Source organism: Dipodomys spectabilis, unplaced genomic scaffold, assembly GCF_019054845.1.
Source record: "Dipodomys spectabilis isolate Male_0828 unplaced genomic scaffold, ASM1905484v1 ptg000207l, whole genome shotgun sequence".
Classification (NCBI taxonomy): domain Eukaryota; kingdom Metazoa; phylum Chordata; class Mammalia; order Rodentia; family Heteromyidae; genus Dipodomys; species Dipodomys spectabilis.
Window position 1 is genome coordinate 3,274,782 of NW_024870884.1, and position 25,531 is coordinate 3,300,312.

At 38.1% G+C, this 25,531-nt stretch overlaps 1 protein-coding gene across 2 annotated transcripts in view; it reads left to right on the forward strand.

Moving 5' to 3' along the window:
* Window positions 1–25,531, forward strand: part of Bicc1 (BicC family RNA binding protein 1) — a 238,170-nt gene that overhangs the window by 200,044 nt on the left and 12,595 nt on the right. For both annotated transcript variants that reach the window (XM_042696342.1, XM_042696344.1), the window contains exons 6-18: window positions 100–153; window positions 795–989; window positions 1,191–1,442; window positions 3,646–3,777; window positions 5,625–5,811; window positions 8,197–8,358; window positions 8,908–9,104; window positions 9,246–9,378; window positions 10,144–10,300; window positions 12,986–13,151; window positions 15,940–15,979; window positions 17,100–17,254; window positions 23,197–23,353. In XM_042696342.1, coding sequence (XP_042552276.1) covers window positions 100–153; window positions 795–989; window positions 1,191–1,442; window positions 3,646–3,777; window positions 5,625–5,811; window positions 8,197–8,358; window positions 8,908–9,104; window positions 9,246–9,378; window positions 10,144–10,300; window positions 12,986–13,151; window positions 15,940–15,979; window positions 17,100–17,254; window positions 23,197–23,353 — 1,987 coding nt within the window. The remainder of the gene's footprint in view (window positions 1–99; window positions 154–794; window positions 990–1,190; window positions 1,443–3,645; window positions 3,778–5,624; window positions 5,812–8,196; window positions 8,359–8,907; window positions 9,105–9,245; window positions 9,379–10,143; window positions 10,301–12,985; window positions 13,152–15,939; window positions 15,980–17,099; window positions 17,255–23,196; window positions 23,354–25,531) is intronic.

The window sequence follows — 25,531 nt, forward strand, 5'->3', positions numbered from 1 at the left end:
TTCCTTGGACTCTCCTTTTATTAACAATGTAGAAGATAACTAGAAAAGTAGATGTGAGTTTGATTAAAAAAACCTAACTGTATTTTCTTTCTTTCACAGGTATCTATAGCAGGACAACCAGCAGGTGTTGAATCTGCCCGAGTTAGAATTCGGGTAACTATATATTATTTGAATATTTCAAACCAGTGTTAGCAAAGTCATATTAAGGCATTAAAATATCCTGGCCAAAGTTGTTTTCATGTCCATTTTTAAACATTTATTATAGGTATTTTATAGTCAGCATTTTAAAATGAGATTCTGTGTTATTTATAAAATGTTTTTCTGTTGCAGTCATTTCTTAGAAACATTGTGGGTTTCATCTTACTCAGTATCTTAGCAGACTTTTTTTTTTGTCATGTTGGTCTTGAGGCTTGAACACAAAGCCTGAGCTCTGTCCCTGAGCTTTTCTGCTCCACCACTTAAGCCAGAGCTCCACTCAGCTTTTTGGTGGTTAATTGGAGATAAGAGTGTCACAGCATTCTTACCAGGGCTGTCTTTGAATCATGATCCTCAGATCTCATCCACCCGAGTAGCTAGGTGCCCAGCCTTTCCTGAGTTTTATGTGATCAAATAGAAACTCGTCAACAAATGCCCCAGATTCATCTGAGCTTACTGAGATATGAGTTTGCTGAAGATTAGGTATCCCATAGAACAGTTTAAAAATCTATCTTCAGGAAAGAATAAATAAAATGTATCCATCTCTACATGTATAATGCTTGAACTAATGCTTTTGGGTTCTCATAATTTTGTTTTAGGAGCTGCTTCCATTGGTGCTGATGTTTGAATTGCCAATTGCTGGAATTCTTCAACCAGTTCCTGACCCTAATTCCCCGTCCATTCAGCACATATCACAAACGTACAACATTTCAGTATCATTTAAACAGCGTTCCCGAATGTATGGTGCTACTGTCATAGTACGAGGATCTCAGAATAACACTAGTGCTGTGAAGGTAAATGATGTAGACAATTCCCTAGGTTGATATGTGTGAAACCACTGAAGGTTTATTTTTAAGGATATTTGTTTTTCATAATTTTGGGGTTAATAGAATATACTGCATTTTCCCTAGCTCTGAGAATTGTAGTAGATCATTTCTCCGTATATGGACAGTCATATTTTACAGTATTATATTCCTTCCACTCTTCTCTGCTAGGAAGGAACTGCCATGCTATTGGAACATCTTGCTGGGAGTTTAGCATCAGCTATTCCTGTGAGCACGCAGCTAGATATTGCAGCTCAGCATCATCTCTTTATGATGGGTCGAAATGGGAGCAACATCAAACATATCATGCAGAGAACGGGTGCTCAGATCCACTTTCCTGATCCCAGTAACCCACAGAAGAAATCCACTGTCTACCTCCAGGGCACCATTGAGTCTGTCTGTCTCGCAAGGCAATATCTCATGGTAAGATCACTGAAATGAGTACTGTACTTTTTAATTTAACTTTAAAAGACATTGCATTGTACTATGTGATATTTAAGAAAGCACTTTAGAAGGCTGGTTAAATAGGAAAGTTTCTTTAATGTGTGGAAATAAATATAGTAAGGTTCATAGTTTGCTGAATTTTATTGCATAGGTGACTAATTTTCTAAATGGGGTTATAATGAAATAAATGACTGGTTTTTGAAGCTTTGTATTTTTTTGTCTGACCTCTGGCATGAGTGTGAAGTTTGCACTTGGCTGCAGGGCTTTTGTTTAAACAGAAAAACAAAAATACTGTTTAAATTCCATCCTCAGATGGATATAATCAAAATATCTTAGATGTGCATCTGAAAATGTCATAGTGATGTACATTATTAGAATAACGAATATGTGCTAATTGCAAAGAAAATAAATTCCATCTTCACAGACATAACTTTTGTTGGTATGAAGCATTTCTACATTAAGCCATGAATTTAAGTGTTACTTATTGACAAAAACATTATGATTCAACACTGCTTCTAATTTATAATTTATAATATTTCTTTCCTTCCTATATTAATTTAAAACCCCAGTGGGTAGCTTGATATACAGTAACAGAATAGACCTAATGCTGGGTTTGCAAATACAAGTTACCACTGTAGTTGAGTGCAATATACAGTAACAGAATACACCTAATGCTGGGCTTGCAAATATAAAAGTTACCACTGTAGCTGAGTGTGATGACACATTCCTGTAACTCCAGCAGATGGAATTTGAGGCCAGCTAGGCCTATATGGTGACAGCCTACATGTCCCTGGTCTCCCAAAAAGAGAAACACCACTACCACTGTATTCTCTTGATCTTAACAATAAGATCAGTAGAAGTGTCAGATGTGACCTTTGCTATTAACTTAATTATTTTTAAGAAAAATTTCAGAAAATCTGTTCTCTTGACAGATAAAAATGTCATAATCATTCAGGTTTATGATATATATATATATATGTATATATATATATATATATATAATTATATGATTTTAAGAAAATTGTGTTTTTCTCTTTTTGGCCAAGTTATTTTATCAAGTTATTTTTAATATACTACCATACAGGCAACATATTCATATCCAATAATTGTATAATTACTCGGTATATTTTTCTTTTCATGTTGAGTCTAATGAACTTTTTCAAGTATTCTGTACAGTTATATGTTTACTCTCATACTTTGACTGCAACTGCTAAAAATATAGGCTTGCTGTGAGACATATTGTTATTGCACAGAAAGGAGGGATACATTAAAAGATTTGTGCTTATAATGTAATCACTTATACATATAATACTTTTCCTTAAAAAATCACTGTTGTCTACAAGTGAAGTGGTGCACAATATTTCATTTTAATCCTAGTATATTGAGCATTAATTTCTGATACATTTGTATAAAATCTATCAACTGACTATGTTGTGCATCAGAGAAAGCATACTTGATGGCTTCTATGCTCTCTAGGGAGCAAGAAGAAAGCATCAGAGATAATTTTTTTTTAAAAAGAACATCTAAACTGCAGTTGTCAAAAAGGGGGTAGTTAAAGAAGGTATAATAGTAACAGTTAATTCCAAGAAGGGGTATGGCTTGAGTTGCAGTAGAAGGTCAATAGTAGTTGGGTTGGTGAAGGAGCGGCTGATGAGTTCAGGTAACAGAAATGCAGGATCACTTTAAAGGATAATGAGAGGCTGTCCTCAAGGAAGGAGCAGGCTTAGATACAGAACTTTGGTGGTATGAGCAAAGTGGGGCCAAATTGTGAAGCTATTTAAACACCCATAGATGTTTAGCTTTACTTGGGGACACAAGGAAAAAGCCAAACTGTAAGTCGTTGAACAAAGGCACAAGATTAGTGCCCTTCCTGTGGCCCAGAATCTCCTTTCCACTCACAAAATCAAGTTGAGAGACTGGAATTTTCCAAGGTGAAGAATGGGTTAAAAAAATTTAAGGCCAAAACCAGAAACTTGAGATACACAATTTTTATACCCAAATAATTCCTCTCCCTCAGCATTACTCCTACGCTAGCCTTCCATGCTAAGTAAAGGTGTATAATTTAGCTTTAGTACTTTCATTCTCTCTTCAAATATGAAAAAAAGACTGAATTTGTAAGCATGCTCAAATATCAGGGCCTGGAATGTTGAATTCTTACCCATTCTACTGTGACTCTTTCTAGGGCTGTCTTCCTCTTGTCTTGATGTTTGATATGAAGGAAGAAATTGAAGTAGATCCACAATTCATTGCTCAACTGATGGAACAGCTTGATGTCTTCATTAGTATTAAACCAAAGCCAAAACAGCCAAGCAAGGTTGGTTCAGAGTCTAGACCCAAAGAGTAAATATAAGCTCATATTCTATGCAACTTTATTTTGCATGTAACACTTTATTTGCATTTACATAGAACAAAAATGCTATTTTAGCTTTAATTATATCTATATAAATTTATAAGATTATGCACTACTGATCATTATTTTCTTTATGGATTTATTGATTTGGGGAACCATTATTTTTGTACATTAGTAACCATTATTTTTCATACAAATACGTATGAAAGAAAACTTTTTTGTCTAAATTTGAAACCTGGTAACTTAAATTTTACTTAGTTATCAGAGAGTTCATAAGGCTTCTTATGTGGTTTTTTTTTGGTGTGTGTATGTGTGTGTTGGTGTGTGTGTGTGTGTGTGTGTGTGTGTGTGTGTGTGTCTGTGTGTGTGTGTTTATATCTAGCACAATTCAGGAGATCCTTAGAGTATTGAGAATCTTCCAGCCATTTTTCTAGTTCTAGCAACCTAAACGATGGTTGCCCACTCTTCTCTTTTTCATGCAAATGTTCAGACTTCTTAGAGCCTCTCTAGAGTTTGCAAAATTCTTGAAATTATGTTTATATTAGATATTTAACAGGATATATCTGACATTACTTACTAATGAGAATATAAGGAAAGAGGAATGTTCCCACATTATTATTGTAAACATTGGCATGGTCACTTTTGAAACTGTTTGGTCACAGAGAATACTGACTTCCTGCTTGTAGACATTCTAGTTGAAGCTATATGTATAAACTAATGAAGTTTATTGTATACATGGAAGGGTTTTCATGTTATATGATGTTACATATAATTTGTGTATTGTGATACTTACTGTCCAGCTGAAGAAAACCAATCGTACTTCAGTGAAGAAAAAAAATGTTTAAGGAAAAGATAGCCAGTGGTTGTGAGTTTAAAGTTTGAAAACAGGACATTAGTATTATGTATAATGAAACCTCATGCTTTCCTAATCTGGGTCCTAGATATGGACGGATAGAGAATCAAGGCCTTGTGCATATAAAGATGGATAGGCACAAGAGGAGTTCCATGGATTCTGAAGGAAATGAGTAGATGTTTGGGAAATAGAGATTTTAGATGTAGACTTTAAGATCTTGTAGTATCCTGGATCACTTCATTGTGCCCAGATGTCCTGATGCTAACTAGTCCTTTAACTGCTTCCTTAGCCACACATTTTATTTATTATCCACTGGAGCCTTCCCTCTTTTGTTTTCCAATTTTTTACACGAGTCCATCAAGGGGAATAGGTTGTGTTTTGTTTTGTTTTCCTGTGTCAGGAACTTTGCCATCAGTACAGCTAGTAGAACCTCAAGGCCTATTAGTTACTTAATAAACCATAAATGTCAAATGTAAGTGACTGCTATTATGGCATCTGTATTTGGTGACAGGTTTGATTTGGTTTGAAAGGGTGAGAGGGATGGGTGGGGCATTAATTTAAAGCTGAGAAGTTGTGAAGAGGGTGAGTTCCCATCTCCTGGCTATCAATTCACAGCTGTGTGGGGACCTTAACTAAAGCCCTTAGCTTCCTGAATAGGAATGAGGATTTCTATGCCATCAGGGTCTGGAGAGCATTGGAACCTTCACATGGCTTCCATCACTGTGCCTGGAACACAGGGCACATGCCATAGATGGTAGCTAACGTTGTATAATTTAATAGCAGTAAACTTAAGGAAATAATTGGTTAGAATTTGCAGTTGATTTCAGAGCAGTATTAATATCCCCTGAGTGGAAATCTCGTTAGCATTTTCATTTTCCACCCACCTCCCTCACCCCTCATTCATTGTAGACTGCTTGCATGTCACCTTTTTTTTTTCTTCCATTATGTGTTTTCATAGTCTGTGATTGTGAAAAGTGTTGAGCGAAATGCCTTAAATATGTATGAAGCAAGGAAATGTCTCCTCGGACTTGAAAGCAGTGGGGTTACCATAGCAACCAGTCCATCCCCAGCATCGTGCCCTGCCGGCCTGGCATGTCCCAGCCTGGATATCTTAGCTTCAGCAGGCCTCGGACTCACTGGACTAGGTATAAAATTTATTATTACAGCAATTCTCAGTCACAAGGGAAATGTGTATCTGGTTCCCTTTCTACTATTTGGGGTCTCCATTTAAATGCTATTTTTTTCCTTTTTTCTTCCTTTAGGTCTTAAGATCAGGTGAAAAGTAACAAAGCTTGAACCAATTTCGGGTTTTCTGTTAGGCTCTGAGGATTTTGGTTATTCAGATTCTTCCTACAGTGGCATAAATAATCAAGGTCTGACTGTTTTATTTTCAGTGGCTGTGTTTGTTCACCTAAATTAAGAATGCCATTGAGATTGAAGTGAGCAGGCTGACTATAATTTATGTGTTTGTTCTCTCTCGCATTTGCAATATTGCCATGGGCCCCTAGAGATAAAGATTATCCAGTTTGCTTTTCGAAAAGTAATTGCAAATCTGTCTGGTGGGTTGGGGGAGAAAGGGAGGTGAAAGCAATTTGAGCCCCACCCTCAGTGGTTAGGCCTGCCAAGCCTAGACACAAAGGAAAACTAGTTTGCAGCCACCAAGGGAAACAAATGGACATGTATTTATGTATAAAGCAAGGAACAAGCAGTATCACCTGAATGCATTAGCCTGTTAAGGAAGCAGAGTCATCTAACAGTTATGCTGGTATCCATGGCCTCATCCATGCCATGATCTTAGAGACTGGTTAGTTGTTTCAGCCTAGTTATGCTCACAGAAAGTTATTCTGCTTTTTTTTTCTCCTTTCTCATCTGTTTTGTGTAAAAAGCTAAGACAGTTATATAGCTAATTACTTTATCTTCTGATTGAGACAAAGAAAATACTCTCAGCAATATTATTTTTTCCCTAATACCTGTTGGGAGATAATGTTCAATATGTATATATATATATATATATATATATATATATATAATATGCTATATATAAAATTAAAACATGACTAAGACCAAGTAGTCATGCTCAGACACCATTACAGTAATGAATAATTTCTACTGAAGTTATCCATAGGCATCTGAACAGTCAGAATAACACTGACATTCCATTGAACTAGAAAATGCCTATTAGGTGATTTAGTAGGAACCGAGTTTATCCTGCACCAGTAAGGAAATAAGTGAGAAAAGCTGAAAAGTTATCAAATTTTAAACACATTTTCATACGATTATCTATCTTGAAATACTTAATGCTTTATACATATTCCTGGATATATGTATACAAATGCCCATTTTATTTCAGAGTGTATCTTAAATGCCCAAAGCATCAAATGATTAAAACAAAACCCAAAATGATTTTTTTAATTTTTATTGTTATTACAAAGGTGATGTACAGAGGGGTTGCAGTTATATAAGTCAGGTAATGAGTACATTTCTTTTTGGACAATGTCACCCCTTCCCTAGCTCTCTCCCAGTTTTTCCCTCCCTCCCCCTACCCATAAGTTGTATTGTTCATTTTCAACGTAGTGTCTGCATTTGTTCACCATTTGTCCCTCCATTTCTGTGCCATCCACATCCTCCCAAATAAAACAAAAAAGAAAAAGCTTGTTATTTCCATTTCCTGGTGTTTGTTTTGATAGATATTATTTTATATGATCAGAGGCACATAGGCTTTGCATCTTTGTGTTCCCCCACTAAGAGTATCCTCCTTTAGTCTCACCATATATGAATACCTAGAATCCTGTGTAATTTATCATGTCACAGTGTATTTTAGATCTAGCTTCTGCAGATCAGAGAAAACCTGCACTGTTTATCTCTCTAAGCCTGGCTTACCTCACTTAACAATGATTTGTTCCAGGTCCATCCATTTCCCTGCATATGATTTAATATTATTATTTCTAAAGGCTGTGTAAAATTCCATTGTATCTAGGTACCACATTTCCAAAAATGTTTTTTTTATGAAGTTGGACCAAAAGGATTCATGTACGTGTTCAGACATTCATGTGACGACTGTGGAGTAGGACCCTATCCAGAAAGGGCTCAAATAGATCTGATTCTGCCACAGGAAGATATTCTCTAGTCACTGCCTAGGGAAAGAGGTTTGAAAAGAACCTATTTGGAAGCGGGTGATGAACAAGTCATGGAGAGAAATAAAAATGAATCTCCACTGGAGTAGAATTTTGTTCATCCTGGCTTGTTGACCTGGATGTACAGCACAGGGCCCAGAGACACTGCACTGCTCTTCTGGCTTAGACATATCTGTCTTTCCTTCCTTCTAACATCTATTTGTGTTTCTTTGTGTTGGAGATGGTATAAAAAATGTTTCATGTAAATATTTTAAAGGAGGAAAATCTGTCACCCATATGTTATATTTAGAAAATAGCAAATTATAGTGATGTGCATTCCAAATGGCAATCCTGGTGTCACTTCCAGTTTAAAATCTAGAATGCATTTGCACTGACTTTTGCTTTAATTTATTACAGGTCTTTTGGGACCTTCCACGTTATCACTGAACACTTCAACAACCCCAAACTCACTCTTGAATGCTCTTAACAGCTCAGTCAGTCCTTTGCAAAGTCCAAGTTCTGGTACCCCCAGCCCCACATTGTGGGCACCCCCACTTGCTAATACTTCAAGTGCCACAGGTCAGTGTCATTCTAATATAATCAAAAGCATGAATTAAGTGTTTCCAGTTTTCAAATAAAAATTTACAAATGCTTCAGTTTCCTTAGGGAAAAATTGTGATTCAGAGCATGTTCCATGCAAACAGACATTCCTTGATGAAAAGCACAGAATAGCAGTGAGTTCTTTTGATGCAAACAGAAACGTGACCAATAGATTAGAAAAGAGCTTGACATGCAGGGGACAATAGCAAGGTGCATACAGGTGCTGGGTTTGGTAGTTTTGTTTTGCTTTTTTTAAATGCAGGTTCTGCTTAATCCTGCACAGCTTAATTTAACTGGATTTCTCATCTAACACAGGGGATTTAGATTAAATATTGTTGAAAGGGTTTCATTCTAGCATTCAATTGTGTTTTTATAGTCCTTTAAGCCCATTTACCTCTAGAGAGATATCAAAGTTGAATTCTGGATTTGCTTCAACAGTAATGCCATTTTTTATTGTTACTAAAAATAACAGTTGTTTCTTCTGAGTTTTTCCCTGTCTAATATGTGTGTTCATGACATGTTACCCAGGTTTCTCTGCCATACCACACCTCATGATTCCGTCTACTGCCCAGGCCACATTAACCAATATTTTGTTGTCTGGAGTACCCACCTATGGGCACACAGCTCCATCTCCCCCTCCTGGCTTGACTCCTGTCGATGTCCATATCAACAGTATGCAGACAGAAAGCAAAAAAATCTCTGCTTCTTTAAATGGACATGCACAGGTAATGCCCTTCTACCGAAAGCTGTGATCTATACAGCTTAGGAGACATATGCTACTTGTAACATGTTTCAGTCATTGCCAGAAATGATCCCCTCAATTGTAGTTATGACTAATGTTTGCATGTTACATTTTGTAATTTCAGTCTCCAAATATAAAATATGGTGCAATATCCACTTCATCACTTGGAGACAAAGTGCTGAGTGCAAATCATGGTGATCCATCTATCCAGACAACTGGAACTGACCAGGCTTCTTCCAAGTCAAACCCTGTAGAAGGTCAGGAACTATTAACTCTCCTCTTGTGCATCAGCTCTTGTTTGTAACTTGGGTAAGGGGAATTGTGGGTAGTTTGTGCAGTGATTTTCAGTTGGTTCGCTGACCAGTCATGACTCATCCTACCTCAAGGGTGTGGAAGGACAATGTCTTCAATGAAACTCCAACACACATGGTGAAAAGGTCCACTACAAAGCACTTTTCCATGCTGGGTGCCAGTGGCTCAGGCCTATAATCCTCCATATCAGGAGACTGAGATCCAGAGATGAAAGGTTGGGGCTAGCCCAAGTTAAAAAGTCTGTAAGTCTCTGTCTCCAAAATAACCAGAAAAATGCTGGACTGGAGGTTTGGCTCAAATGGTAGAGTGCCAGCCAAGTAATCATGAACATTCACATAACATTGGATCTTACTCTAGGAAAGCATTCATATATATATAACAGAAAAGCACTGACTTTCTAAATCTCTCTCTCTCTCTGTTCCTCTCTCTGTGTTTCTCTCTCTCTCTCTCTGTCTCTCTCTCTCTTGATGTATTCACCTCCCTCCAAGTATAGTATCTTTCTGTAACCCTGTACCCTTGGACATAATGGCTTCTCTTCAAGCAGAGGTTTTGTGACAGCCTGAATTTGGTGAGGTCTCTGTCTTCTTTGCAGCTGAGTGCCATTAGCCTGGGTCAGGCTGACAGTATCTTGTAGAGTTTTTGCCTTTGCAGATCATTGTCAATTGTGAAGTGATATTTAGATTTTTCTCCTTTCTTCCTCTCCCCTGAAGGTTGTAATGATGCTTTTGTTGAAGTCGGCATGCCTCGAAGTCCTTCACATTCTGGGAATGCTGGTGACTTGAAACAGATGATTGGTCCTTCCAAAGTTTCCTGTGCCAAGAGACAGACAGTAGAGCTACTGCAAGGCACAAAGAACTCACACTTACAGTAGGTATTACCACACTTAAGACCTTGATTCCTTGAAAAAATGTAGCGGGTTCAATTTACTTTCATCTCAATTTACTTTATTGGGTCCAGTCATGTAAAGTACTCATTTGCGGGCTTTAAAAAAATTCTCTTCTTAATTATCTTTTTTTTAAAATAAGAAGAACTGGACACCAGCTGCTCATGCCTATAATCCTAGTGACTCACGACACTAAGATCTGAGGACTGCAGTTTAAAGTCAACCCAGGCAGGAAATTCCATGAGGTTCTTATCTCTAATAACCCAGCAAAAAGTTAGAAGTAGCCGGATGCCTGTGCTTCACACTTGTAATCCTAGCTACTCAGGAGGCTGAGATCTGAGGATCATGGTTCAAAGCCAGCCTGGGCAGGGAAAGTCTGTGAGACTCTTATCTGCAATTAACCACCAGAAAACTGGAAGTGGCACTATGGCTCAAGTGGTAAAGTGCCAGCCTTGAGCTGAAGAGCTGAGGGACAGTGCCCAGGCCCAGAGTTCAAGCCCTATAACTGACAAAAAAATAAAAAGTTAGAAATGGATCTGGGTCTTGAGTGGTAGAGTACCAACCATTCTTGATATTAAAAGCTAAGGGATAGCAACTAGGCCCTGAGTTCAAGACCCAATACCAGTGTGTGCACACACACATACCCACATATATCTATCTGATCATTTCACCCTAGCCTATCTAGGTTGTAATCTCTTCCCCCTCTGTTGTTTGGGTTTGTATCCATGTCCTCTAAAGCATCTATATTTCTCTGACGTGTTAACTTCCGCTCTGTTCTTCAGTAATAATTAAGGGGCAGTTTTTACTCTCTGAATTTTTGTCTTTGGCTTTGAATTTCTTTCTTAAACTATGGCTACCTTTTTCCAAGACAGTTCATTGCAAACTTTTAACAAGTACTTGACAGTGTTGTGACTATTTCAAATCATACCTATTAGAAATCCACAAATTGTACTGGGTATGATTACAACTACTCCCTCGAGTAGTATAGTTCTCAGTGTATTGGCTTCACTTCTTTTCCTTTTTTTCCTATTTCCTCTCTTCTCTCTCTTACCTTTCCTCATCCAATCCATTCCCTTAATGTCTCATTTGCTCCTTGTATATTCTCATTGTGTCTTTATAAAAAGATTAGTATATGTATTCTTACTTCCTTCCTCTCTTACCAAAAGCCAGTTTGCTTTACAATAGTGGTCTCATTTTGCCCAATTTTGTTTTATCTGTGTTTTTCTTTACCTGGCACACCCAAAATGATGGATCTTTAATATTGGTGTAGGGTGGGGAACTTTTCATCTGCCAAGAGCCATATGGATATTTATATCATTCCTGGGTCATATAAAATGATAAATACAGGCAGATGGCTGTGGGCAGCAGACAAAAAGCATATGCATCATCCCAGCCACAAAATGATTTCATAGGCTTTATATGGCCTACAAGCTGGACATTCACTATTTCTGGTAGAGATACCGTTTTGCTCTCTTCTACCTAAGGAAGCACTTGAAGTCTACACTCTTACCTTTCATCATCGAGTATGTTCTTAATTTCCTCATCTCCTGTCTGAACTGACCTGAAGCCTCTATTGTTGTCTCCCTACCACATTTTCTTACCAGCTTCATCTCTATTTTGCTGTAGTATTTTTTTTTTTTTAATATATGGTTCTGATCACGTCACATTGTGGCTTACAAAGCACTGTAGTCTACTCTGTCTGCTTCTGTCCTTTCTTCTGGTCCTCCTCCAAGTTGCTGTTCACCCAGCCTTTGGCACTAGGGAACTTGGGATGCCCCTTATTCCCAGTGATCAAGCAGTTTATTGATTTCATTTTGTATTCCAGTGTCTCTTTCTAAATTGCTCTGAATTCCTTTGCTACAACTGAATAATCAAGTGAATAAAACTATGAACAGATAGACAAATCACTCTTGATTGATGCTGCTTTTTATGCCTGTTTTATTTGTGCCTAACAGTTCATTTAGATTTGAACTTGAGATGTATGTATGTATACTGCATGTACCTTGTGTTATAATTCAGGCATGCTGTCCATTATAAGAAAGTCTTCTCATCCTGCAAATAGAGACTTTAAAGAATATTTCTTATTTATCTATTATCTTCATTTGTTACTACTATATGCATTTCACATACATGAATTCTTTCATCTGTATGCCCTCAGATTCCCTCAATATTTGTTTAGGTCCTGTATATGAAGAACAATGATACCTAGTTAAGGTATAAAAATGGGAAAGAATCTTAAATAATTGTAACCCTTCTGTACATCACCTTGACAATAACAATTTGAAAAACCCCAAAAGATAGGAAAACTTGTTTATATATCCTTTTCACTGTGTTCTGTGTGCAAGATAATCATATAAATTATTATTCTAATGTTGGTTGGTATCTATTATGAAATCATTTTAAGCTTTGTCCCAGAGTCAGAGTGCTTGATTTCAAATTCTGGCTCTACCATTTACATTAGAAGAGTAACTTTGGTCAAGGTAACCCCTCATTTGTCAAATGTGCAGACAGTAGCACCTATATCATGGTGTTGCTGTGAAAACAAATTGAGCAGAGACATGTGAACAGATGAGGAGGGTAGGCATGCATAGCTAATGCAGTCCATAGGAAATGTGCAATACATGTGTGTGTGTAGGGTTGAGTGTTGAATTCCAAATTTTCTTTCATAGCAGTGCTGACAGGTTGCTGTCAGACCCTGAACTCAGTGCTGCGGAAAGCCCTCTGGCTGACAAAAAGGCTCCTGGGAGTGAGCGAGCCGCAGAGAGAGCAGCAGCTGCCCAGCAAAACTCTGAACGAGCCCGCCTTGCCCCACGGCCATCATATGTCAACATGCAGGTATGGAGGTAAAATAGGAAAGTCATACGGGCAAGGTAGTTGGGTTAGGACATGGAGAATTCAATGAGCAGTTGTATAGAAATTAGCCTTCCTTCTTACCCCTGGTCAAAATAAAATTTACATATATATGTAGTGGTTAAGAATTGGTTTTGGTATAAACATTTAAAATGTAGGATTTCGCTTAAATGAAGGTAATTCTTTAAAATGTCATATTAAAATGGTGTAGGATGATTATGTCACTATGTCTTATGCAAATAACATTCCTCTGTTATTTGAAAATGGTATGGCTAAATTGAGAGACTGTATTTCTGAGTGTTACTGCTTCATGACGTAGACTTGGATGAATAGCTCTAATATTCCTCTGTCTGCGATGGTGATGATAAATTTGGTACAATTTTCAGATAGGTTATGAAAATAACTAATGTGAAGTTTTAGTTCTTTGAAAGTAGATGCAGAATATTAGTGATGATTTTGTTACATATTTATATGATTATTCAAACAACTTTCTCAGCTGGGCTTTCTCTAGATCCATTTTCAAAGTATTAGGTTAATTACTCAAAATAGATTCCTAAGCATGAAATCTAGAAATCTGATTTTCATATAGATGACAATGTGAGTTGATTTTGTTTTGTGTCTTTAGAGATTCCTTTATACACTTTTCAATAACAGAATTTCAAGGAAGACTTACCTACTTTGTAATAAATTTATCTCCGACATTCTTCAAGCTCCAAACAAAGGATAAAACATTTCATAAAATCTTAGATACCAAAAGCTGTCATAGAAATACCAAATTAATTTATGAAACTATATTACTATAATTCCAATGGAGACCTTCTTGTGTTTTAATCCTTTGCAGCTGAATATTTGAAAATGAGTTTTTAGGAAAATAAAATTGTGATCTTTATAATGTATCAATTACTTTTTTAAAGTCATTTACTAGGTTTGGTCTGATTTTTTTTTCTTTTGTTGTGGGGCTTGAACTCTGGGCCTGAGTGCTGTCCCTCAGTTCTTCCGCTCAAGGCTAGCGCTCTACCACTTGACATACAGCGTCACTTCCGGTTTTCTGGTGGTCTATTGGAGATAAGAGTTTCACAGGCTTTCCTGCCAGGCTGGCTTTGAACTGTGATCCTCAGATCTCAGCTTCCTGAGTAGCTAGGATTACAGGCGTGAGCCACTGGCGCCCAGCTGATGGGTTTATTTTCAGTTAATGTAAAATAACATACTCCTATTTTATTAAAAAAATAACAATTTCCTTCTTTGTCCTTTTGTAGTTCACTTCATCTGTGGTTTCAGTTTTGTTTTTTGGTTTTGTTTTTGTATCAGGTTTATATGTTCAATGGACTATTTTCTTGTTTCTTTTAGGATGGAAGAAATATTGATTTTCTTATCTATTCATTGTAAATACATGAATGTGTGCTAATAGTGAATTGACTCCTAAAAATCACTAAAAGGTCAATAATAATAGTCTTTGAGATTTATCAAGAGAAAGATGGAAGATTTCTCAGATTTCTGTGGCTGAAAGCATATCTGTCTCCTGACTAAGTGCTGTTCTGTTCCAGTTTGTCTTATAGTTATTTCTGTTACTCAGCCTCCTAGCTCTGATGTCTTTAAGGCCAGCCATAGAGTATTTATTATTGTATTCTTCCAAAAAGCTCAGCACACCCTCTTTAACCAGTAAGAAATCAATAAGTATTCATTGAAACAGTCAATGTTGGCTTTTTTCCCCTTATGCTTTACTTTTGGGTATTGATAATTAAACACTGATCTTTAACTTTTAGATTAGGATTTTATAATCATTTAGTCAGTGTTATCTAAAACTATCTATTTCTCCTGAAATATTGCCATCGTTTTAGAGTTGTCTTATGTTCTGGTTTGTTTAGAAAACCCTCTGTTTACCTTTATCTTCCTAGACTAATTATTACTGACAGTATATTTTTCTCTGAAGTGTGTACTTTCAGACCATAAATAACTCAGGGAATTATATATAATGCATACTTTTCCTAGGAAAAGAGTGAAAGAACTTTTGCCAGTTGGTTGTTGTCCTTCCTGATAGGACCTTAAATCAAAACTTGGCTACTTCCTAAATAGGGAGAAACGTGAGGTTGTCATTTGAGATATAGCTGTATCTTGACTACTTTCTTCTGAAAGCTTTCTCTTGGTTCCTGCATAGTCGTGACCCACCATACTCATTGAATGTTATTGAAATGAATGTATGGTGCTCCCCTAGTCCTAGCCAATAAAAGGTAACTAAGTTTAATGTTGGTGCATATGCTAATGTTATTATAGGTTAAGGATACATTCTACCATATTTCAAAACAAAGACTATGCCAGTTAGGCTAATAACATCTAAAGATACTCTTAACATTATATTACCTCAGGTAAGGGGGATTTTGAGACAGAAAGGACAGTAGATACCTAATAGCATTTTGCTAATGTATTATTCTGAAACTTGCTATGATTCTCATTAGACTGTGCATTCTACTTTAACATATAGTGGTTCTGGTATGGGAAATGTTTTTGTCAATAGGAATTTATTTTTCTTATTGAAGGAAAAATTCTCTCTTCACTGAGATGTCTTTAAGTAGGAAATAGTTATTGTTCTGAGCAATTTTCAAAGCTTGCTTAATTTATCATATGTTCATCACATTTCTGCCATATTAGGATACAGAGCTCAGCATAATATTTCAGGAAATAATGGGACCTAGTTAAATCCATTGCTCTCTAACCATAAAGTATTGGTGTAACATTTGGAGACACAGGAAATAAAGATGTTTTCTCTCATTTTCAGGCATTTGACTATGAACAAAAGAAGCTATTGGCAACCAAAGGTAAATGATATACTTATGATTTATACATTGATTGTTTTTCTCTATACTTACAAGCATCTTCAAGTATTCATGGTAAATGGAAAAGTAGAATGCTCATAAAAAGAAAGCCAAAGTGTTTAGGTTCAAGTTGTGAAAATTCTGTTAAGGTTGAATGTACTTTGTTAAATAAATTAGCATTAGATCAATTACAGAATCACATAGTATCTATTTTTTTTTTGTCAGTCTTGGGGCTTGAACTCTGGGCCTGGGTGCTGTCCCTCAGCTCTTCAGCTCAAGGCTAGCGCTCTACCACTTTAGCCACAGTGCCACTTCTGGCTTTTTCTGTTTAGTGTTGCTGAGGAATCGAACCCAGAGCCTCATGCATGCAAGGCAAGCACTCTACCACTGAGCCACCTCCCAAGACGATAGTATCTATTTTTAAGTACATTTATTTACTAAAAAATTTCTAGGCATCTTATATTAATAAATAACATCCATCTAGTTAAAATTTCAATTTTATAGTAACCACACTCATCATCATCAGTATTTCTCTTTGTGTGTGTGTGTGTGTGTGTGTGTGTGTGTGTGTGTGTGTGTGTGTGTGTGTAACTGTGGCTTGAACTCAGCTCATACTACTTTTTGGACAAGTGCTATACCACTTGATCCATGATCCCACTTTTTTATTGGCCTTTTTTTTTGTCAGATTGAATCTTATATTTTTACCCAGATTGGACTAAGATGATGATCTTTCTGTTTTTGCCTCCTTATAGATGCATGCCATCACACCAAGCAGTCTTTTTCTTCCTTTGACAGTCCTTGAATTCAGGGCCTCACAGCACAGCTTTGTGCTGGTTATTTTAGAAACAGTCTCACAGCCTTTTCTTCTTGGGCTGGTTTTGAATCTCAGTCGTTCACATCTCAGCTTCTTGAGTTGCTAGGATTATAGACATGAATTGCCAGCACCCAGCCTCCAAACCTGTTTTTTTGGGGGTCAGGGTCTGAATTTTTCCTGGACTAATCTTGAATTACAATCTTCTAATCTCTGTCTCCTAGGTAACTAGGATAACAGGATTATGTCATCAATATTTTAAAAATTACATTAAAAATTTCAAGCATTTATTTTACGCTCTTTCTTCTGAAGCTATGTTAAAGAAACCAGTGGTGACAGAAGTCAGAACACCTACAAATACCTGGAGCGGCCTAGGGTTTTCCAAATCCATGCCAGCTGAAACCATCAAGGAGCTGAGAAGAGCCAACCATGTGTCCTATAAGCCCACAATGACAACCACATACGAGGTTTGTAGTCATTCTCCCCTCAGCTTCCTCTGCTCTTTCAGCCAGAGCACAGGCGAGGGGCTCCAGTTCCTTTTCTTTGTAGACATAGGGAAAAATCATTAAGGATGACTTGCTTTTACTTCTGTTCTCATAAACATCTTATAAAATTGATGTCATCTTATATATTATGCCTTTTTATCTCTTTTCTCGAAGTTATGGGTCTGCTGCTAAGAAAATGTAAGATTGGCTAAGTGTGTGGGGGGAGGATTGTCACAGAGTAAGAAAAGATTAAGCAAAAGACAGATGTCACATTTCATGCAAATGTATACATAAAGAGTCCTTTTGTCCAAAAGTATCACTGGCAATGCCACAATAGGGGAAGAAGGCAAATGCTCAAACAAAACAGATCTTTAGATATGAGTTAAAAATTCAGTATTTTCAAATATGCCAAGAACACAGCAGGAAGTTTCTCCAACAAGAGCTAAAAAATTTTTATGTTTCCCAGATGTTGGCTGCACAGCACAGGGTGAGACTGGGAAACTGGCATTCTTAGCCCAGGGAGGAGGGGTGCAGAATTCCATCCTCTTCATCCAGGCTCCACGTGACTCACGCTGTTTCCATATGACAGTATCAAATTTGGGCCATAAGCCGTCTGCAGTGGGGGTGGGCTAGAGAGCGAACCTGCATAGACACAATTCTGAGAGACTACCTACCTAAGTGTAGGTGGAAATGCTTAATCCAAGAACCACAGTGTTCCACCAGGCACTGTAAGCTGGTGAAGGGATTCAGAATTGTTTGTGTAATAACTACCATTCGTAGGTTGACCTTTTCTTCTCCACCCACTTTCTTTCTAATACATGGGAGTGTTGATGAAAGGCAAAAACAACCATTCTGAGGGCTTCGTTCCTTTGTCTCTGAGCAAGTGAAAAAGAAAATCCTATTGAGATCGTAGAAAGAATTGTCCCCTATGGATTCCCTTGTCAGTACGGTAGTAAGCCACCTGGCAGACTGTATTTAGAGATTGAAATGACCTCCCTAGCAAAAACTTGGGGAAGCCTTCTGAAACACTTTGAGGCTGTAGGAGGCACTCTCCGCCTGCATGTAGAGCTCTGGGAGAAAATAAGCATCTCTCTCCATCTGTAGAGACCTCTCAATCCATGCACCTCGCAGTTGGTCAGCTCACTCATTCTTGCTTTGTGCAGTGTTTCTATAATTTCAGAGGTACATTATTTATTCTTAGGAATGCTTGTTCAGTTCTGCTCTTTTTTTTCACATTCTAAACATCCTTTATTACTAAACTAATATCAATCTCACATTTTTTTATTGTGAAAATACCGTACAGAGGGGTTAAAATTACATGGGCAAGATAATGAGCACATTTCTTATCAAGCATTTTTGCCTCCACCTTTGTTTCCCCTACCCATCCCTTCCCATCTCTCCGCCTCAGCCCCCCTCCCCCAGCTAAAGTTGTAAAGTTTAAATGATTTGTTTTTTCCCTTCCCCTCCACAAATTATACCAACATCACATACAGTGAAAGCAGGGGTTATACCATGGGGGAGTTCTGCCCTTAATTTAAAGTGATTTCCACGCCAGTACAGGGGTGATGGGCTCTGATAACCCCCATTGAGCAGATGTGTAGCTTTGGCGAGTCTTCACTCCTCTGAACCTGTGTGCTCTTTCTGGTGAACTGAGGAACACATGCAAGAGGTCATTCAGCGCTCATCATGGAGCCCAGTAAATTCATAGTAATACCGAGCAGCTAGATTGCTCCCCCAGAAGAACCTTGTCCAAAGATAACCAGTGGTCTGATGAAAGACAAGACTACAGTATGCAGGAATGCCCCTTGTTGGAATAATTGTGCATAGTTATTTATGCCTTTTGCATCTAAAGAAATACTTCCCATTAGTACTTGAACAATTAATATGTTATTAATTGCTATCTTAAACCACGTGCTGTTCTTTGTGGCTTATAAGATATGTTATCATTTACAAGTGTATTCAATCTCTACAAACTGAATAAATTTTCCTGTAGGGGAAGTGAGTCCCAGAATGGAGAAGTGTCTTTCTTCCTCAAGGTCGTGGTCAGTAAATGTCAGAGGAGTGACTTGAACTCATTGCCTTCGTTTATGTTCCTAATGATTTAATCTTGAGAGGTACCTAGCCAGAGGTGCTATGTCACCTGCCTAGCCACATGGCTGTGTTTCTGTGGACCTGAGAATCACTTAGACAACTTAGGGCATAGGCATAGGATCTTCTTCAGAGTCAAATTCATCAGGGAGGGAAGGAGGAAGAGCAGTTCAAGAAACATTGATGTAAAACGATGTAACACTAAAGCGTGACAGAAAAGGTGGGGGAGCACATCAGTCCCAGTCTTCTGCTTTCTTTTGCCTGTGTCAGATAGAGGACTTTGTCCTGGTGGCGGAACCATAGGGAGTCCACAGCTCCTGTTGCTGTGGTGTTTTGAGCTAGTCTGCTTACCATCATGGCTGGTGTCTGTCAGTGAGGGAGAGGAAGAGTAATTAGCTAGACTGGAGTTTAAGTGTGCACCATTTAATCTGCCTTTCTTCACCGGCCCTTTAAGTACTGCTGAAAGAAAGATAGTATCTAGCTTTCTTTAGGAATAATGTTCTGCATTCTCCTGGGGAGTCAGATAATTTCTTGTGTATTTCGACTGTAGTGAAATGGCACGAAAGGGCTCCTCACATGGCACAATCTGGTCTTCTGCAGCAGTTACGGCCTGCCTTTTTCTTTGCTTTGCAAGAGTAAAACCAGGGTAGTAAGCGAGGGTGGAAGGACTTGGGAAACAGTAGAGACACAACTTGTAAAAGGGAAATAACATCTTTATTTATTTATTTACATCTTTATTTATTTATTTTTCCATAATAACATTGATTTTTTTATTGTGAAAATATCATATAGAGGGGTTACAATTACATGGGCAAGATAATGAGTACATTTCTTATCAAGCATTGTAGCCTCCTCCTTTGTTTACCCTTCCCATCCCTTCCCATCTCCCCGCCCCACCCCCAAAAAAAAATATTTATAAGATGATTTCTTTGTTGCTTTGAATGTACCTCCCCCACGGTATAACCCCTGATCTCACTGTATTTGATGTTTGTATAATTTGTAGAGGGCAAGGGAAAAAACAAATCGTTTAAATAGGGATACAGGTGGACCAATTGCAACAATGAGCTGTATAAGTCATTATGTCAAAAAACATCTTTATTTATAATACTGTCTTTTGAAATTGTAGATTGCTTGGAGACACCCCCACAGATCTCTTAAGAAGCAGTACGAGGGCTGGGAAGGTGGCTCAGTGGTAGAGTGCTTGCCTTGCATGACTGAGGCCCTGGGTTCGATTCCCCAGCACCACATAAGTAAAAAAAAAGCCAGAAGTGGCGCTGTGGTTCAAGTGGTAGAGCACTATCCTTGAGCTGAAGAGCTGAGGGACAGCGCCCAGGCCCAGAGTTCAGGCCCCACGACCGGATCCCCCCCACCAAAAAAAAAGAAGTAGTATGATTGGGCAGTTGACTCCCCCATGGGCAAGAATTTGATGCTTTGAGCTCTGTATTCAGTATTAAGGAGAATCTAGACTGGAGCTGTTTTTTCCATTTTTCAGCAGTAGTAGTCAGTTCCAAAGAGTTCTTTAGATAAGGAGCAAGCATTTCCAAGTTCCAATGTCAAACCAAAGCTTCCATTGAACTGAAGTCTCTGTCATCAATAGAGAGATAAACGAGGTTGGGATTTTTCCTTTTCTTTTTGCCACCCATTTCTTGAAAACTAAATAATGGTCCCATTTCTCTAAAGCAAATAAAAACTTACACTGAGTAATTAGATGATTTTCAACTCCCCCAGTATTAAGTAATGAGGGTATTGATTACCATTGTGGAAGTGAGCTTCTCAGTGGAGAGTTTAGAATGGTTAGTAAACATTAGTAACCCAAGACAATGTTTTATTTAGTATTTCCAGAAATGGGTCTGATAAAGCTATTTGACTTAACTGACGCTATACATAGAGGTGTTGTGGTACACACACACACACACACACACACACACACACACACACACACACACACACGATTTTAGACATAGACTTTTTAATATATATGAAGCACAAAGCAACTCAGTGCTTCTGCTAGGTACTGTGTCTTTTTTCAGAACAGAGCTTCCTTTCTAGTAGATATAGAGAAGCACAGAGCAATAAGATGGCATTAGGTAATAAAGTTCCCTGATAAACATGGAACAAGATGCTTTAGACTGTGCAGCCACAAAGAAGACCCTGTGATCAAGGGATGTTTGAACCTTAAACCCTGGGTGATTATAAAGGGCCAACCTTGTGAAGCTCTTGGGAAAGAGTGTTAAAGGAACAACTGCTATGATCATCCCCAAATCAGAATTAGCTAGTAAATTCTTGAAGGTAGCTAGGATAGTGGAGTATTAAAGATGAGTTTGGAGAAAGGCCTGTTCTGGAATGCCTCAGCCCATGATAGTGAAAATTATGGAGAAATTATTATGCTTAGTTTTGGAGTACCTGGAGCCCTGGTCAGAGTACAATGGAAGCACCCACATTGCAAGACTTTACACAGAGGTACAGTTTGTTCTAATTTGCATTTTTAAAACTCAATCTTGTTTTATGTGTAGCAGACAATGGGGAGGGCCAGCAAGAGTAGCCTCAGAATGGTTGTTATGAAGGCAGCTAGGGAGAGGGGGGAAATTTTGTATTCTGGGGTCTACTTAAAAGAATTTTCAGAATTCTGTGATGGACTACATGTATTAAGGGATGGAAGAGTCAAGAATGGCCCTTCAAATTTTGGCTGAATGATAGCTTCACTTGTTGTGATACAGGATTTCTGAGAGAAAAGTATTGAAGTAGTTACTAGGGATGGGTAATCAGTGACTCACTTTCAAGACACTAAGTTTTAAATGCTTATCAGTCCCTACAATGGTGGTATCAGATTAGCAGCTCTGTGATTCAGAATTTCAATGGAGAAATCAAATTCAGAGAACTCCCAGAAATCTGGGAGTTCTGCTCTCAGTAACTTTGAAAAGAGGTTTCACCTTGTTTGAAAGGTAAAAACCAGAGAAAAAGGATCTGAGGACTAAGCCCCGTTGTAATTGGACATTTGGAATGGAAAAGAAGAGGAAGATGCTGTAGAGGATACAGAAAAAAATAGATGAAAAACCTGGTGATTAGAGTGTCGTGATGTCAAAGATGGGCGTGTCTAAAGGCAACTGTGGTTGTGAGGGAGTCAAATATGTTTATAACGTGAACACTAAAGAATTTTCTTGGGATGACTTAATCAGTATCAGTCTTTGAAACTCTGAGATTGACTTTGATACTGCAATACAAAGATAGTGTGCCTTGTAACTGTGATTAAAGGAATGGATAAATGGTGGCAATTCTTGAAATGATTGCTCTTATTTCAATTTTGGAGAACGGTTCTAAGGATCTGTCATTTGTTGGGGAGGTGGTGTACTTGTTTGGGGATGGGAAACACAAAGGCAATGCCAGATCTGTCTTATCTGTCGTTGTCAAGTTTGATGCTTTGCAAAGTGTGGGGGTTACCTTCACTTCATCCCATTTATCCTCCCTGTGTGAAACAAAGCGAAGAATCTCGGCTGTACCAGGTAGAAGATCTGCTTTGTGGTTCCAGAAAATGGATGAGTTCCAGCCACCATTTTCCCAAACTTTAGCGGAAGGATTCTTTGCACTGGGGACTCCCAGAGCTCTGCTGAGTTTCTTACGCAAAGCTTCTCATAATGATGGGAAAGGACTTCACATACACTACTGTGTATCCTTAGCTGCTGGAGGAACAAAGCGATAGATAGTGAGACCAGGTCTTTTGAGACTCAGGTATGAGGGTTAGCAATGCAAATAAATAGTGACGTGTCATTTGGATTCATTTCTCCTTCTACCCTGGGAAACCAACTTTATTAAATATTATCTGCATTTGCTGTTTACAGGGTTCATCCATATCCCTCTCACGGTCCAACAGTCGTGAGCACTTGGGAAGCGGAAGCGAATCTGACAACTGGCGAGACCGAAATGGAATAGGACCCACAAGTCATAGTGAATTTGCAGCTTCTATAGGCAGTCCCAAGCGCAAACAAAACAAATCAAGTGAGCTTTGGCTTTTGTTCCTACTTGTTAGGCATAGTCAATAGAGAATGTGTTTATTTGGCTTGAGTTGGTTTGGTTTATTTGGTGAGAATGACTGGTTCTGAGATTTCAAGTGCTGGTGTATCCTTTCCCTTTTTCTCCCAGGGAAGCCAGCCACTGAATTATCTCTTCTTATTGTATTTTTGTCCAAGTGCCTACTCTAGCATTGTTGCCCGAAATGTACATATCTGTCTTTCACAGGAGAATTTTTGAGTGCTCTAAATTTGGGGGCCATATTTATTTAATGCTCAATTTATTGAGTGCCTATATGCTAGGTATTGTTAGAGTGTACTTTGTCATTTCCCAGGTGTCTTGCAGAGTTGTGGGACCTCCAGCAGAGGGTGGTGCATATAGGCTTATGAAATGAATGAGCAGTATACACATAGACAGTAGGTGATGAGGAAAAGATAAATACATAAAAAAGTAGTGAAGAAGAATTGTATCAGGTTCACATCTCAGGTGATTGGGGACAGACTGTCCAGGGTTTGGGGTACCAAAAGCAAAGAGCAGAATTTGATCTTTTAGCTTTACCCAATATAGCTGAATTAGCATAAACAGAAAATAAAGCCACTTTAAAGTGCAGGCAAATATGGCTGAGACTCAGCAGGATTGTGTTTTATCAGTAACAGCACTCACACTTCTTGGCCACATGAATAATAGACAACAATTGACATATTGTTATTCTGGAGCATGTAGCTATGAGTATTTGTAGAAAGTTAATCTCGATAAGCCCAGTGGACACTTGGAAACAGCCAATTGTTAACATCAAATTGTCCATGTCAGGAATTTGGCTTGAAAAGACCAATCCTGGTATTGGCCAAGGCTAATTAAGAAGGAATGGTCAACTCTTTTATTGTTGAGTGTACTGTCAATAATACATTTCTTGTTTTCTGGCTGGTGTTAGAAACTGGTCTGGAGCTATAAATAGTCTTTGGTCTTTAGCCAGATATCACTTGGTTTTGTGTCACCCCCTCTCATCTTTATCTCCTTTCCCTTCATGTAACACTGCATAATTACTCTGTAGCTGAAGTTTAGGGTTAAGATAAATAATTAGGAAAGCGCAGTTGTTTGACTCTCATCAGATCTTCTAAGAGTGTAGAAGTTTATAACAGTATATAGAAATTATTGGTAGTTTAAAAATGTAAGGAAACTTTTTGTTCATTTTAATCATTACCTCTTAGGATATTTTATATTAAACCTTTGTTCTTCAAATTTTTACTATTATATTTAATTCACCTCGTTAGACCTCACATTTTTCTTTTAATTAGATACTTTGTACAAAGTCTTCAAGATCTGCAGTGTATTTTATGCTGATAGAACACTTTAGTTACCACTAATGTTATTTCAGATGCTCAGTAGCTACATGTGGGCAGTGGTTCCTGTGTTGAACAGCATGGTTTTATATCATTTTTCATGGTAATACTGGGGTTTGAACTAAGAGCCTTGTGCTTACTTAGATAATACTTTTGTCAAGGTCTCTCTCTCTCTCTCTGTGTCTCTCTGTCTCCCTCTCTCTCTGTCTCTCTATATTCCTCCCATTTTCCCTGGGCATCCTTGTTTATAACATTTGTTCATGTGTAGTTTTGAGTAGCTTTCCATATACCCATCCCAAATAAGTTTATTATTTGGAGAATAAATCGCATGGTCAGACTGCCAGTGACTTCACATTCTCAAGTCCTAGTTGCTCTTGAGTGGTCTTCCCACTGTTTTGCTTGACATTGACAAATCTTTGACCTATTCCTTTTTTTTGGGGGGGGGGTCTGGTAGTGGGGCCTGAACTCTGGGCCTGGGTGCTGTTCCTCAGCTCTTCAGCTCAAGGCTAGCACTCTACCACTTGAGCCACAGCGCCACTTCCAGCTTTTTTCTTTTTGCTTATGTGGTGCTGAGGAATCAAACCCAGGGCCTCATGCATGCAAGGCAAATGCTCTACCGATGAGCCACCTTCCCAGCCCTGACCTATCCTTTTGAGGGGAGTTCTGCTTCACCCTTAAATAATGGCATGTCTTGTAATATTTTAGCCTGAGGGATATTTTGGGTTTGTTCTGAGCCCTTTTTTCTTCTCACTCTCCCTAAAGACATAAGACATCTGTTTTTAAGAGAAAAAAGAAACATTACAGAAATTTCTTCCATTTGATGTTT